Consider the following 15,213-nt stretch of genomic DNA (forward strand, 5'->3'; position numbering starts at 1 on the left):
AGTCCTCTTAATAATTCTGTAAGCATTAACTAGACTCGTGTGACACCTGCGAAATGGAGGAAAGAGATTTGGAGTGTGGGAAGTCTTTGGGAATGTAGAAGGCTACATGGGCGCCCATAAGCTGAATTCCAGGGGGGGGGGGGCAAACTTCGTCTAATTGCTACTTTTAATGCTATATAATAGAAATCTCAGAACAAAATATAAAAATAAGGCAGCATCATTCAGCCAGGGGGGGGGGGCAAGAGCCCCCCCCCCATATGGGCGCCCATGGAAGGCTATAAAGATAGATCACCACCTTGGAAGCCCCCCTCTGTATTTTATTTACTTTATGTTCGTCTGTCATATTAATTGAAAACCAAATTGATGAGTTACATATTTTGTGAGGTCAGGGGCGGATCTAGAGCAAAATCTTGGGGGGTCCAATGTGACAAAGGCGCCAATAAGCAAAATCCTGGGCGGGGGGCAATGTGACAAGGTTGTCAATAACTGACCCAATTGATCATTTATTTTAAAAAAAGAGTGAAAAATAGAGAAAAAAAACAAGGATTGAGGGTGCCAGAAAAAAATATTGGGGGCCCAGGGCCCCCTACGGATCCGCCACTGGGTGAGGTCAAACACATAATTTAAATAATATAAGGACATTAAATGGAATAAAAATGACCAGGATAGGAAAAACGTCCCTAGTGAAGTCAAACGCATGTGGATAGGTTTACTGTTCTCAGTTCCAACCAGAAAGTCATCCTGGTTCTTACCGGTTTACACTTATTACTGCAGACTGAGTGTTTGCAACGAAAGTAAGCGATTCGAATATAGTCACAAAACGTAGAAACCTATATATCGACAAATACTTTGGGGGCAAATCGGATGACCTGCCCCCAACCGCGCTTTGTACTCCCGGCCGAAGGCACTTGGTCATCATATGATTTAAAAAAGAAAATAAAAAAAAAGAACTTCACAAGTATTTCGACAATGCTCGTTCGATAATGCAGTTTATCAAAAACGTTAATTTATAAAGACATTCAAAACTTATATTACAAAAACGTCTTCGAGTTTAAACTAAATATGTCAAATCGCCGAGGTTTATAACTATGTATCTAGAAAGAAGCTGCAGAATTCCAAATATTCATCTAGAATTAGAACAACTATTTATCTAGAAAGAAACCGCAACTTCCAATAATTCACAGAATTTACGCTTTTCATTTTGCGGCGGTATCCGTTATAAGGTTTTGAGAGTATTTACACCTAAATGAATTGGAATCGAAATTTGTGAAAATAACATACAAAAACATCAAAAATCCTATTGATTGGGGAATAAGTGGTAGGATGCTTCATGTGTCTTCTGCTTCGTCTTATCTCGTACCTCCATTTTATTTAATTCAAAAATAATTAAGGCTTTATAAAGGTTTTACTTATTTTTTGCAATTCTTCATTTTGTGCTTTTACAGAGCTTTTGGTCTTGCCAAACTTTCTTATTTCTTTTTGTTTCTTTTTTTTTAATTAAGATTACATATTATTATTTTTTATCGTCCTGCCCAATGATAGAAAAAATGAAATTTTCAGTTATGAAGAAAATATCTCATTCAGTTCAGTGACTGTTGATTTTTCTGGTAGTCTGGAATAATTATTTTCCCATTTCTTTGCAATAGAGTAAACAATTGTTTGAAAGTTTTCTATAATATTTCAAAGAATCAAATCAAAATCAAATCCCAAAGTCTCTAGAAATTCCATTCACCTAGCTCAATTCAACCCCTAACCACTTAGTGCATTTTGTCCGTGAAACGATGTTTACCCTATATGGTTGGTATATAGCGCTTTCTTTTTCTTGATATATTCGGCAATCATTAGACCTACTCCGCGTTCAGCAGAGCTATTTGCAATAAGTTGAAATAACTTATTAGAACAAGCGTTATTATTTTGCTCTATTGTGCGCGGTCTGAACTTCAAAATGGATTTCTTGCAAACCCATCGATTTGGCTTTGCCATTTTAAACCTTACCTTACCATTTATTGTTACCCAAATTTAACAATTATTATTCGTACTATTTTGGCACTTTGTGTAGTTTTATTGATAGAATAGAAAATGCCCCCCCCCCCCCCAGATTTTGAAAAAAATGTGCATAACAAATTGAAAAAGAAAAATTTGCCCCTCCCCTTTAATTTTTCGTGAATTGGGTAGAGATTCTAACTAAAGAACCAATTGATATATATTTATTTAATCATTTATCTATATTTCTCTTGAGTAGACTATTGTTTGAGTATCAGCCCTAGCTAACTGAGTAGATTGCAAACCTACCGAACCTTTGAAACTAACAGAAAATATTGTTAGCTTGCTAATAGGTAAATATTCCAAGTTTTCTATCTGCAAAAGGAAGAATCTCAGCTTATTGAACTTCGAAGCGAAATGATCAATTGCAATAGGTTTCAATAAGCATTTTTTAACGCAATTCAATAATCGCAATTCGCTATTTAACGCGAGAAACAACAAAACCAATTGCAATAACTTATTTGTCTATATATGCACATATATAGCGAAATAATTACATATTTAGACACATATATAGCGCTATATATACAGCGAAATAATTAATTGCAATAGGTTTCAATAAGCGTTTTTGAACGCAATTCAACAATCGCAATTCGCTATTTAACGCTAGAAATTACAAAACCAATTGAAATAACTTATTTCTCTATATATGCACATATATAGCGAAATAATTACGTATTTAGGCACATATATAGCGTTATATATATAGCGAAATAATTAATTGCAATATGTTTCAATAAACGTTTTTGAACGCAATTCGCTATTTAACGCTAGATATTACAAAACCAATTGCAATAACTTATTTGTCTATATATGCACATATACAGCGAAATAATTACATATTTAGGCACATATATAGCGCTATATATACAGCGAAATAATTAATTGCAATATGTTTCAATAAGCGTTTTTGAACTCGATTCAATAATCGCAAGTCTCTATTTAATGCTAAAAACTGCAAAACCATTAGCAACAACAAATTTCTATATATCTGCACATATATAGAGAAATAATTGTTTGCAAGAGGTTTCAATGAGTTTTTTTGAACGCGATTCAATAATCGCAATTCGCTATTTAATGCTAGAAACTACAGAACCAATTGAAATAACTTATTTGTCTATATATGCACATAGACAACAACATAATTATTTGCAAGAGGTTTCAATGAGTGATTTTGAACTCGAATCAATACTCTAAAGTCTCTATTGAATTATATATACTACAGATAACATAGCACCGAATAATGTGTCTCTCTATGCAAATATACAGAAAACTAATTAATTGAAAGAATTTTCAATGAGTTTTTTTGAACTAAATTCAATAATCGCAATAACCAATTGCAATAACTTATTTCTCTATATATGCACATATACAGCGAAATAATTAATTGCAATAGGTTTCAATAAGCGTTTTTGAACGCAATTCAATAATCGCAATTCGCTATTTAACGCTAGAAACTACAAAACCAATTGCAATAACTTATTTGTCTATATATGCACATATATAGCGAAATAATTATTTGCAATAGGTTTCAATAAGCGTTTTTGAACGCAATTCAACAATCGCAATTCGCTATTTAACGCTAGAAACTGCAAAACCCATTGAAATAACTTATTTCTCTATATATTCACATATATAGCGAAATAATTATTTGCAATAGGTTTCAATAAGTTTTTTTGAACGCAATTCAATAATCGCAATTCGCTATTTAATGCTAGAAACTACAAAACCAATTGCAATAACTTATTTGTCTATTCAGAATCGTCATATCATAAAAAGAAGTCATTAAAGGAGTTAAGTATCGTTTAGTTGCAAGGAGACGGGAGAAACCTCTGCTCCGTCACTACTAGACAGAGAACGACGTTGCGATGTGAAAACAACGTGACCAATTTTTAATTTGCCTTTTTTTTTAGCTTGATCAAAGAAGAACAGTCTCGACCGAAGTATTCCCAGTTAATTGAACATCCTCTAATAAAGTCCTATGAGGGTAAAGAAGTCGACATTTCCAGATATTTTACGAACATTCTTAATCAAATGGAAGCTCAAGGGTACGCCACATATACCATGAATGATCAGTGGCCATGATTTCAAGGGGGGTGACCATGACTTTTTAAAGAAAGTAGAAGAGACTTTTTGTTATTGATTTCATTCGTGTAATAGATGATTTATTTATTTTTGACAAGTCTCTTTAGTTAACATAGTTAAAGATGAAGTATTTACAAGCTCTTTACTCTCCTTTTTTTAAAGGGTAAGGCAAAGAGTATGGGTAAGTTATAAGAGTGGAAACTGGCGCTAATTAGGACAAAAAATACTTTCAACACCATCTAGCGGTTGGCGACACTTGGCATTTTGTCAAGCTTTGCAATCATTTTTCTGTCTGGAACTGAGATCAAACATTTATTACTGTACTAATTTTACCAACTAAACAAATTAAATATTCCTATTATTACAGTAAAAAAATCTGTGACGCCAAACGCTAGATGGTGTTGAGGTTTTTGTCAATACTAGCGGCACTTCCCACTCTTGTAAGTTATATATTTGCGGTAAGGAGCAAAATGCAAGGAGATACGGAGTCTTACCACAAAGGTCGTAGCCTTACCACCTTTGTGGTAAGGAGCAAAAGGCATGGAAAGGCATTCTTAAATGAGAGATTCAGTTCCCAAATCGATTGGTCGTAAACTAAAGTAGAGATAAGTTGTAAAAGGACATCACTAATTATAGGTTAAATGTGCCAATAGTTATTGGAAAAATTATTCAGTTTGTTTTTCTTGTATGGAGAGCCTGTCATACAAGAAATTACAACTTGTAAAATATATTTTACTTGAATCAAATACGCTACAAGCATTCCGTTAAACCATAGTGTGACACAAGTTCCTTAAAGAAGTGGAAGAGACTTCTTGTTATTTATTTCATTCATATAATATATTATTACTTTTATGTTTCTTTGGTTAACCAAATGCATAACTTGGAAAAAGGCTCCTATTATAAATAATAAAGAAATGTATGAAAAAGAAAATTTAATACAAAAAAGTGGCCAAAATGTCAGCCTCTATTTGAGATCCAAAGCTAGGGTTAAGGAGTTTGATAAAAACAAAATCCTGCATTCCGGGTAAGGAAACCTATTTGACAAATTCTCGTATTGATCAGTGTTTTTGAGAAGAAGGTAATAACTTTCCGATTACTTCCGATTTGACAAAGTCAAATACGTCGGCGAACAACATGACTCATAGGCTTATTTCTTTTTCATGAGATTGTAAATCTCTTAGTAGAAGCTATATCTCTATTTAGATTGTAGCTCTCTATGTTAAATATGGATAGTTTTGCATCTTTCAAACAAGATAAAAAAAATGATGCTCTGCTTCTTCTGGATGGTCACCTTTAGTTACAAATTTTTGATTGATATCAAATTGCAATTCAAATATAATGACAACTATTGACTACCCAGATCACAGCTTATGCCGGAGTTGCAGATTCTTTTTTTTTTGGGGGGGGGGGGGTTCATTTGTGCTCACTTCATTTCAGATAGTATAAATTAAAAGTGCACAAATTTTTCATAACTTAGTCTCACTGACGTACTGAATTTACCGGTTCGTGGGACTAAGTACCACTTCATAAGCATGAAAAAGCGGATCTGATCCCTCAGAACTACTAGGCAGCTCCCAAAATGTAAAAAAGTAACCTTACTGAGCTATTAAAATTTACGACTTCATCCCAAGCCGCTCACCACTTGTTACTTAATTTCGACAAGCCCTGTGGACCAAAATTTTCGTTTTATGGCCCCGACATGTCACCAATTTGCCACTTAGCTGTGGCACGATCTCTCTGATGCTTGAGAAGAGCTGTCAAACTTTCAATTTTCGTTCAAATGATCCCTCTTTAATGATCTACTACCATTGGCTCGATACGATCACTCTTGGTTAAAAAAAAGTCCAATAAAAAAACGCCTATGGCTGTTCTTTTTAGAGAAGTTCTGCATTTTTAAAACCTTTGCTCTGGGTGTCTAGAATATGTTGAATTTGAATGAATGTAATTTTCAGTAAGGTTGAATACTTTTTCTTTCTAAAATTATGCAAGTCTTCCTACAATAATTATTTTTGATGGGTAGGTTTAAAATTAACTAACTCTACATTTCCGAAATCACCATAAAAAGTATATATTTTAAATGCATATGTATTTGTCAAGGCTCCATTTACAGATTTTTTTTTGGTCCTACTGGCAAGGTTCACTCTTATTTTAATTTTTCATTGCGTTGCCTTTTTTTTACAAATACGCTTATGAACATCAAAATTGTCTTTATATACCCTAATTTTCCAAACAAATCTTTTGGTACTAACCAGACTTCCACGTACTGTATTTTTTGGATCAATACTTACCATTTAGAACGAATTGGTCACTATAATAGCAAAGGGAATTAAAAACCTGAAGGCAATTTAATATTTTAATTTATTAGACAACATGACTAAAAACGGTTCACAAAAAAGCTTCATGATACCTCACCAAATACTTTTTTAAAGGATTTTACATCTAATACATGTCCAAATCTAAGGGTAAACAAAAATTTGTATTTATTTGAATATGTTCTCATCCTTATATAAATATCTGTCGACTTATCAGGAAGCTCTTCAATCAATACGACATCATTCACAGGTATAATAATGTCCCGTCGATTTCCAAAAAAAGTCAAGTGGGCTACTCTTAAATTTTCACCAGATTTGTCAATGTACATAAACCCAATAAGCTTTCTAGAAAGTTCACCCATAACGCCAAGCATTCCCAGGGCTATTACGGAAATTATAACAACGTTACTAAGTTCGCTTTCATTTACGAGACCTTGGGCGCTCAATGAATTCACTAGCGGTATAGATGCAATAGTAATACCTGTTTGATATATTTTAAGTCTGCAAATTAAACGAGCTGCCCTTATATATTTAAAATTATAAATTGGTGTATAATTATCCAAGTCCACTGCACCTTGTTTTTCATTAAGGAAAGGGGTTGTTGAAATGGACCTTAGGACATTTTTCACAGTGTAAGAGAGTCTGCAGTAAGCATATCTGGGCCCGAGTGACATCACGAATTTTGAAGTTCAAGAATCTCAGTGTTATCGGCTGACGTGATTGACTCTATGCTAACTTGCCCGTTTGCTTGCAAAGACTCGTATAATTCTTTATATTGCCTATTTTCTGCGTTATTCAGTATTTCTAAGAAAAGATCTTCAACTTCAACTTGAACTTTACTAATTTCTTCTTTTAATTTATTATTTTTGATAATGAGATCTCTTGTCTTTGTTGTAATTTCAAGAAGGCCACTTTTCTTTAAAATGTCTGCTGTCCTTAAAAACCGCTGCCGTCTGTTGTGCTCCCTGTTACCACAGTTAAAATGTGTTTCTGTACTGCTTGATGACTGACTTTGATCAGACATGTCAATTTTCTAATGTGAAAAACACCATATTTTCCTGTAAGAAAGAAATAACTTCATTACAATACTTAAAATAGGTCAACCAAATAAAGATCCATCTAGAAAACTGCCAATATTGCAGCCATGGGTACAGCATGCCTTATTTTCTAAAAAAAAAAACTTCCTTTTAGGCCCTATGGAAGAATTGCATGCAGCATTCCAAGATATGTCCTATTCATCAATCTGACCAGGGGGACATATTTTCAGGGAAAATAGCAGAATTTATAGCCTTATAACTTTCTCACAATAAACTGTAATCAGTTCCAAGAAAAAAAAAAAAAAAAAAAAAAAACAGGACAAATCCGAAGTGTTGTTCCCATAACATAAACAGGAAACACTGTCTTAATGCTCTCTCCTTATTTGTTTTAAGATGGAAAAGCTCTTGATCAATAATGTTCATGGACAAACAACCAAACTGAATAAGAAACTGATAAATCAAACTCGAAAAAAAGAGACTAAAAGCTACAAAATCCTAACCATAGAACTCACAAGGTTAGGAGGGGATACTAACTTACTAAGTAAAAACAGAACAATATCATCCTGTCTCTTTTGTTGATCCAGTACTTGAAGCTACATGAACAAAAATGTCGGCTTTTCCGCTTTAAAACATATCCTTCACTAGCATATAGATGCAGAGACTTCCTAAATGTCTCTGCCTGCAGTAAGTGTTCTGGCAAATGGTGGTAGAGCTTTTAAGTCTATTGATATTACCTTAAATTGCAGTTTAGAACAGGGCGAGTTAAGGATTTCAATCCTTGTGATGACTTCTATAGGAATGATTTTCTTGTCCAGTTACTCATTACTGCGAGGTTAAAAATTCAGCTGCCTCCCAGTTGAACAGGAATTCTTGATATAGCCACTTTTCATTAATTTTGCAGTTAAATGTGTGAGTGGATTCAGCATACACTGTGTCTTCTGAAAGCTGGTTCCGTAGATTGGCAACTCTCTGGCTGAAGAAGTGGCTTTCTTCTCTAGTGCTACAATGTGGCTTTGAAAGTTTCTGTGAATGTTCTCTAGTCACGTGATGCAAGGGGTGGGCAAACAGATTAGGAAGTGTTTTAGGTATACTGAATGGACAAACTGGCTATTATGAAGCATTTCTAGCTGTTCCTGTGTTTGAGCAGATTTTACTGGTGTTTTTACTCAATCCTTATTATCAATTTGTGAAGTGAAAGCTTTGGTATTTTTTCCTCCTGCTTTCTTGAAACTTCAATCCTCTGCAATTAGCCTGGAATAAAGTGCAAGAAGGGAACCCATCCTTGCTCATTTGTTTGTTCTCAGATTAGCATTTATTGCAGCATTAGAGGTAAAGTTGAGAAGAGTTGCTATTAGTAACTCAGAAAGTTGTTTAGCTAGGTGAATACAATTTCAGGAATACATTAGTAGCCCAAATTATATCCCTGACAGCTATTTTCAAGCTCATAAGCCTATCCCTTTCCCTTTCTAAAATTCTGACAGGGTTTTCGACTAGGTAGACATTTATGAAAATAAGCCCAAGTTTAAAAAACTCAAGATTGGCTTAAGTTAAATCCTGGGATAAGCCTTACATTCAAGCATTTGCAAACAACAAAGTGAAACTGCACCAGGAAATGTCGCCTTGAGCAATGACATTGATACGAAAGTGAACTAAACACAAGATTGGCTCGAAAAACGTCCACAATGATGATAAGCGTTGGCTGGACTGAGGCCATCCACTATACTTTCATTACAAATTTGGGAACTTCCCAGTCTAGTTTTCATGATATACTAGACCAATTTGCATCTACACCTTTCTTGAATAAGCTAAGTGATGAAGAAGTAACAGTTGTTTTTATTACTCAGGGACTTCTAAAGTGATTATGTGAATCGCAAAATTGTATATGGGGTTACTGTATATGGTGCTTGTGCAAAGACCCAACTACAAAAAGTTGAAACCTCACAAAGGGATATTCTCCACCTGACATTTGATCTCAGAAAACCAACAATTGATAAGTTTTATAGACAGCAAAATGCCAAAATAAATTTATTTGTTTATTTACAACAAATAAATTAACTATTTGTTTACAATAAATAAATTTATTACCAACAGCAAATAAAAGAAGAAAGTTCCACGTAATTAATTATTTATAAAAAATGAAGTCGACAGCTGACACACCATGCATAATTGGCTAAGAAATGCTTCCATGTATAGAGGCATAGCACATGAGTTTGCCAATATTCAAATGAAACTTCCAGTATCATTCAGGTCTATTGCTCCCACATTCCCTTCATGGACTTCCTCCCTATTATAAATACCAATTTCTCATAATAGACAAAAGAACTAACCCCCATCCAAAACATCCAAAAACAAAAATTTCTGAACTTAATAAAATTACATAAAGATGATATTTATTTATCACTATTGATACATACAGGTACATATTTATCACTGTTGAATTCAAGAAGCCAGTTTGAAATTCATGCCATAAACATATCAGGGTCAATTTGGAGTGTTTTGCAACTGTCAAAATCATCGTATGCTTAGCTTATTATCTTTATGTCAACAGCAGAAAGGCTGATTTTACTTTTTATTTTTTCTTGTACATCATTAATGGGAATGATGAAGGCAGTTGGTGCAAGGACTGTTCCATGGGGTGTGCTGCTCAAGACTCCCATCAGTTCTAACAAATAGATATGCCCTTCTGATCACACAATAATAACAGATTGAATACAGTCATTCAAGAACTCATTATTCCAACTGATGCAGCCTTAATGCACCACACTTAACCCAGAGGAATGCATGACTAACTTTGTCAAAGGGCTTAGCTAGGTGGCAAAGTATTATGTCAACAGGGATGTATTTCTCCAGTAGGGTTGTAACATAATCATAGGCATCTAGCAAGTTTGCTTTGGTTGAATCACAAGCTCTAAATCCATGTTGACCATCATAAATAATCCCATTTACTGTTTGGTTGGTGGTGATTGCTGTGTTTAGGATTGCTCCCATAATTTTCCAGATAACTACCATCAGGCTTATTGGTTGGTAGTTGCATGTTTTATCTTTATTACTCTTTCTGAAAAGAGGAGTAACATGGGCTACTTTCCAATCATTTGACACTATTGAAGTTTATAGTGGGCATTAAAAACATTGGGTGAGAGGTATTGAGATACCTGATTATGTTTCTTTCAGTAGTCTAGGATAAATCCTATCTGGCCCTTTAGCTTTATTAAATAAAAAAAAACAAGTTTTATAAACTGAAAGTAAGGAGCAACATTAAAACTTAAAACGAACAGAAATTATTCCGTATATGAAAGGGGCTGTCCCCTCCTCAACGCCTCGCTCTTTACGCTAAAGTTTGACTTTCTCACGACTCTATTTTTTTTAAACAATGAAAAACTTTAGCGTAAAGAGCGAGGCGTTGAGGAGGGGACAGCCCCTTTCCTATATGGAATAATTTCTGTTCGTTTTAAGTTTTAATGTCGCTCCTTACTTTCAGTTTAAAAAACTTGTTTTTTTAATTTAATTTCTGATCGTTTTTTAAACAATAAAAACTTTAGCGTAAAGAGCCAGGCGCTGAGGAGGGGACAGCCCCTTTCATATACGGAATAATTTCTGTTCGTTTTAAGTTTTAATGTCGCTCCTTACTTTCAGTTTAAAAAACTTGTTTTTTTTTATTTAATTGTTTAAAAAAAATTGAGTTGTGAGAAAGTCAAACTTTAGCGCAAAGAAATAGGCGTTGAGGAGGGGACAGCCCCTTTCATATACGGAATAATTTCTGTTCGTTTTAAGTTTTAACGTTGTTCCTTACTTTCAATTAAAAAAAACTTCTTTTTTTTATTTCATTTGTGAACATTTTTGAATTAATGCAGGTTTTGATTTTGGCTCACCATGCATGAATAATTAAAACAAAATTTGCATATTAATTTTACTTTTATTTGGTTAAATGGCTTTCTCGAAACTTGTTGAATTTCATTTACAAACGTTTTTATTAGTAATAAATATCTGTAACTTACGAATTAACTTACGTAACGAACTTCTTTATTCATAGATTTTTAATAGGTATATTAGGGGATTTGCCCCCTAGTCAATACCTTGCTCTTTAAGCTAAAGTTCGAATTTTGTTCCAATTCTTTAAAAATGACCCCTTAATCACATAGGCCGTTAATTAGAATAAATAGCTCTTATGAAAGTACTAAAAAATCTTTGGCTTAAAGAGCAAGGCATTGACTAGAAGGTGAACCCAATCATATAGCTAATAATTTTTTGTTCGTTTTAAGTTTTGATGTTGCTCCTTACATTCAGTTCAAAAACTTGTTTTTTTATATTTAATTTCTGATTTTTTTTTAAAATAATGATGGGAAATCCGGCTCCCCCTTCATAGCCATGTCCCTTCCCTCACAAAAACTTCTTTCATGAAAAGATCCTCCCATACAAACCCTGACTAACCCCAACCCCCACTACCAGAAAAAATTCCCCCTGAAAACGTCTGTATACTTCCCAATAACCAATACTATATGTAACATTGGGTAAAGTTCATAACTTTCAGCCCTTCCCCTGGGGGCTTTGAGGGATTTAGTCATCCTAAAAGACATAGTTATAATATTTTCAACCATGCTGAACAAAATGGCTATCTCAAAATTTTGATTGGGTGACTTTGGGAAAAAAATGAGCATGGGAGGGGGCCTAGTTGCCCTCTATTTTTTTGGTCACTGAAAAAGGGCACTAGAACTTTTAATTTCAGTTCCAATGAGCCCTTTCACGATATTCTAGGACCACTGGGTTGATACAATCACCCCTGAAAAAAAAAAAAATAAACAAGCATCAGTGATCTTTCTTCTGGCAAAAAATGGAAAATTCCACCTTTTTGTAGATAGGAGCTTGAAACCTCTACAGTAGGGTTCTCTGATACATTGAATATGATGGTGCGATTTTCATTAAGGTTCTATAACTTTTAGGGGGTCTTTCCCCCTTTTTTGGAAATCAGCCAAATTTTCTCAGGCGCATAACTTTTGATGGGTAAGATTAAACTTGATGAAACTTGTATATTTGAAATCAGAATTAAAATGTGATTCTTTTGATGTATCTATTGGTATCAAAATTCCTTTTTTTAGAGTTTTGGTTACCAGTGAGCCAGGTTGCTCCTTACTTACAGTTTGTTACCACAAACTGTTTGATGAGGATTTGAATTCTTCAACCTCTTCAGCTTGCCTTCAGCTTTCTGTTTTAAAATGGACTTCTGTAATCTTGACTTGAAGAAAAATAGTTTTTCCCTGAGTGATTTTTCTTCTTCTTACAAAAAACAGCACCTGGAATCTACAATAGACTCCTTTTGGCTTTGAGGAGGCTTCTTCTAAATACACAATCAATACTTCAAAAATCAATAACAAACATCAGATAAACAAAATGGCTCTTTTTTTCTTTTGTTATCAACATCAACACAATCATTTTACATATATATATATTTTTTTCTATATATCATAAGGCTATATCAGGGACCATTGGGAGGGGGGCACATTGTCAGAAAAGTCACCATATTTGGAAAGAGCATAAAATAGGGAATCTAAGGGTACAACTTTTAGTTTAATAGCATGTTTTCTTTAGAAGGGGTTAACCTCCAAACTGATACCATACAATCATCCCTCAGGAATTAAAACTGTTTGGTATTGTAAAAAACCCATATGCTGACTCCTTTTTTTAAATTAATTTTATATCACACAAGCAACAAGAAGAAAAAAGCTGCACTGTGGAAAATTCATTGGCTTTATATTTCTTAAAATTTATTTCTGATTGCAAGTGAGAGGTAAGTTTAAACTTTATCAAGACCCCTCCCCCTAATGTACAAATATATACCCTGAATTTGTATATATAGGGGTGGGGGTAAAATTAATTTGCAGCAGAAATTATTATTATATTTGGAAAGAGCATAAAAAAGGGCATCAAGCAGTATGTTTACTTTATTTGTAAGTCAATAATATGAACTGCAAAACTTGGTAAATTTCTACCAGATCATATTAGGCCTATTGAGTTAGGAATAAAGTGAATACACCATTTGATGCCTTTTTTTATGCTGATTATAAATATAATAATCATTTCTATCAGAAATCAATTTCAGCCCCCCTTCCTATATATACCAATTCAGGGTTAGGTTGTAGAAATATATACCCTGAATTGGCATATATAGGGGGGGGGCTGAAACTCATTTCCAATAGAAATGATTACTATATTCATAATCAGCATAAAAAAGGCATCAAGTGGTATATTCAATTTATGTGTAAGTCAATAATATGATTTGGTAGAAATTTACCCAAAACTTTACCCAGCATATTACTTCTTCTGCCAGTACTGAGTCAATCAAATCCTGTAGACAAGAAATGATGCAACAAGTCCTGGCAAATAGTTTGGAATACACCTGATCAGTCAGCACACTATCTTCACTGACCAGCAGCTGCATGACCATTCTATCAGTGGCGAATTCGATTTAATGTAATGATATAGCCTATATTCTTTGAATTTTGGAGGACTGAAAGTTAAAGGCTACATTTGTTGGAAGTCAAGACCAGGATTTGGCAAGATTCTTGATCATACAAACACATTAAAAAATAGCAAATTACCGTAATTGCTGCGATTCTAGTCTTTACCTTTTTTCAGATATGACTTTAAACTTAGGGTAGTAAATTAATAAACTAAATAAAGAAATAAATTATAAATAGATTCCGAACCGACATGGTTGCCGACACGGTCAGTTGGAAAATCACAAAAAATTTCAAAATTTGCGTGTTACACATTGGTTTTCGGTGCTACAGTAAAAAAAAAGTTGCGACCTTGCGACACGCGGCGCATAGTCCGTTTAAGCGTACTTGGTTTAGTTTTCGGTCAAATTTTCAATGTTGTTTTGTCTAGTTATTTCCAACTTAGTGCCTATCTTTTGGATCGAACTCGACAAGAAGGAGGTCCAGGTTATATAAGCTTTGCGCCAATCTTTCAAAACAAATACGGGATGAAGGTGATCCAAGCTTTTTGTCAATTCATCTGCCTTTTTTTTAAAAGCCTCATTATTTCGTCCATGACAGCAAGAAAATTGTAGCACGAAATTGCTACTTTTTGTTCATTAAATGTAGTGCGTTCTGCAATTCTACCTATGATGAAATAATGCTAAAATAGCACTTTCGTGCTATAAGTGACAACCCTGTTTTAGAAAGTGTATGAATTAAAGCGTATGATCAATTAGATTAGATGACGTTAGAGCATGAAAAGAAAAACGGGCAACAACAGACACAGTATCCTGTGCACAGCATAAAGATATAGCAGTAAGTTTACCGCAGATAATTTCTGGCTCTTCATTCTCGGTGCGAACAAACAGCCCCTCCCACGTCTTCTTGCATTAGCGCGTACAAACAGCTCCTCTCATTTGATCTGCCATCAGCGGTCCAATTACCCTGGAACGCGTATTTTGGGAGAAACTTTCTCAAAATGCCTTTGAAACCAATTTAAGACTTTGAAACCAACTTTTAATTCCTAAAAACATCTAATAATACCATTGCACAACTAATTACCGATTTTCATATATGTATTGGAATAAACTAATTTAAAATTAGTTTCTTCAAAGTTTAGTGTTCAAACGTTGAAGCCAAGTTTCCTGTTCAAGAGAAACCTGAATTGTCTACCCGTGAAAAGATGTAATGTCGCTTATGTTTCTACGTTCTCTGGAGCACTCGCACCTCGGTCCGGGTTTTAATAATGGGTGAGATAGGGAA

At 34.2% G+C, this 15,213-nt stretch overlaps 3 protein-coding genes across 5 annotated transcripts in view; 1 reads left to right on the plus strand and 2 right to left on the minus strand.

The window, feature by feature from the left end:
* Positions 1-4,216, plus strand: part of LOC148956253 (dual specificity mitogen-activated protein kinase kinase 4-like) — a 59,138-nt gene extending 54,922 nt beyond the window's left edge. Inside the window, exon 7 of the mRNA XM_089100828.1 lies at positions 3,957-4,216. Coding sequence (XP_088956954.1) covers positions 3,957-4,128 — 172 coding nt within the window. The 3' untranslated portion in view covers positions 4,129-4,216. The remainder of the gene's footprint in view (positions 1-3,956) is intronic.
* Positions 4,217-6,468: 2,252 nt separating this feature from the next.
* Positions 6,469-15,213, minus strand: part of LOC148956255 (uncharacterized) — a 49,631-nt gene continuing 40,886 nt past the window's right edge. Inside the window, exons 1-2 of one of the 3 annotated variants that reach the window (XM_089094735.1) lie at positions 14,098-14,192; positions 6,469-7,498 (exon numbers count right to left, since the gene is read on the minus strand). In XM_089094735.1, the coding sequence (XP_088950861.1) occupies positions 7,114-7,464 (351 nt within the window). In that variant the 5' untranslated portion in view covers positions 7,465-7,498; positions 14,098-14,192 and the 3' untranslated portion in view covers positions 6,469-7,113. Of the gene's footprint in view, positions 7,499-14,070; positions 14,193-15,213 lie in introns of those variants that run through there. The other 2 variants (XM_089094725.1, XM_089094745.1) reach the window with 2 other exon arrangements.
* LOC148956256 (transmembrane protein 186) lies at positions 6,527-7,114 on the minus strand. The gene has a single exon (XM_089090067.1). It carries the CDS (start codon positions 7,112-7,114, stop codon positions 6,527-6,529), a length of 588 nt encoding a protein of 195 aa, XP_088946193.1.

Source organism: Artemia sp. Qi Xiang Cuo, chromosome 1 (genome assembly GCF_049724085.1).
Source record: "Artemia sp. Qi Xiang Cuo chromosome 1, ASM4972408v1, whole genome shotgun sequence".
Taxonomy (NCBI): Eukaryota; Metazoa; Arthropoda; class Branchiopoda; order Anostraca; family Artemiidae; genus Artemia; species Artemia sp. Qi Xiang Cuo.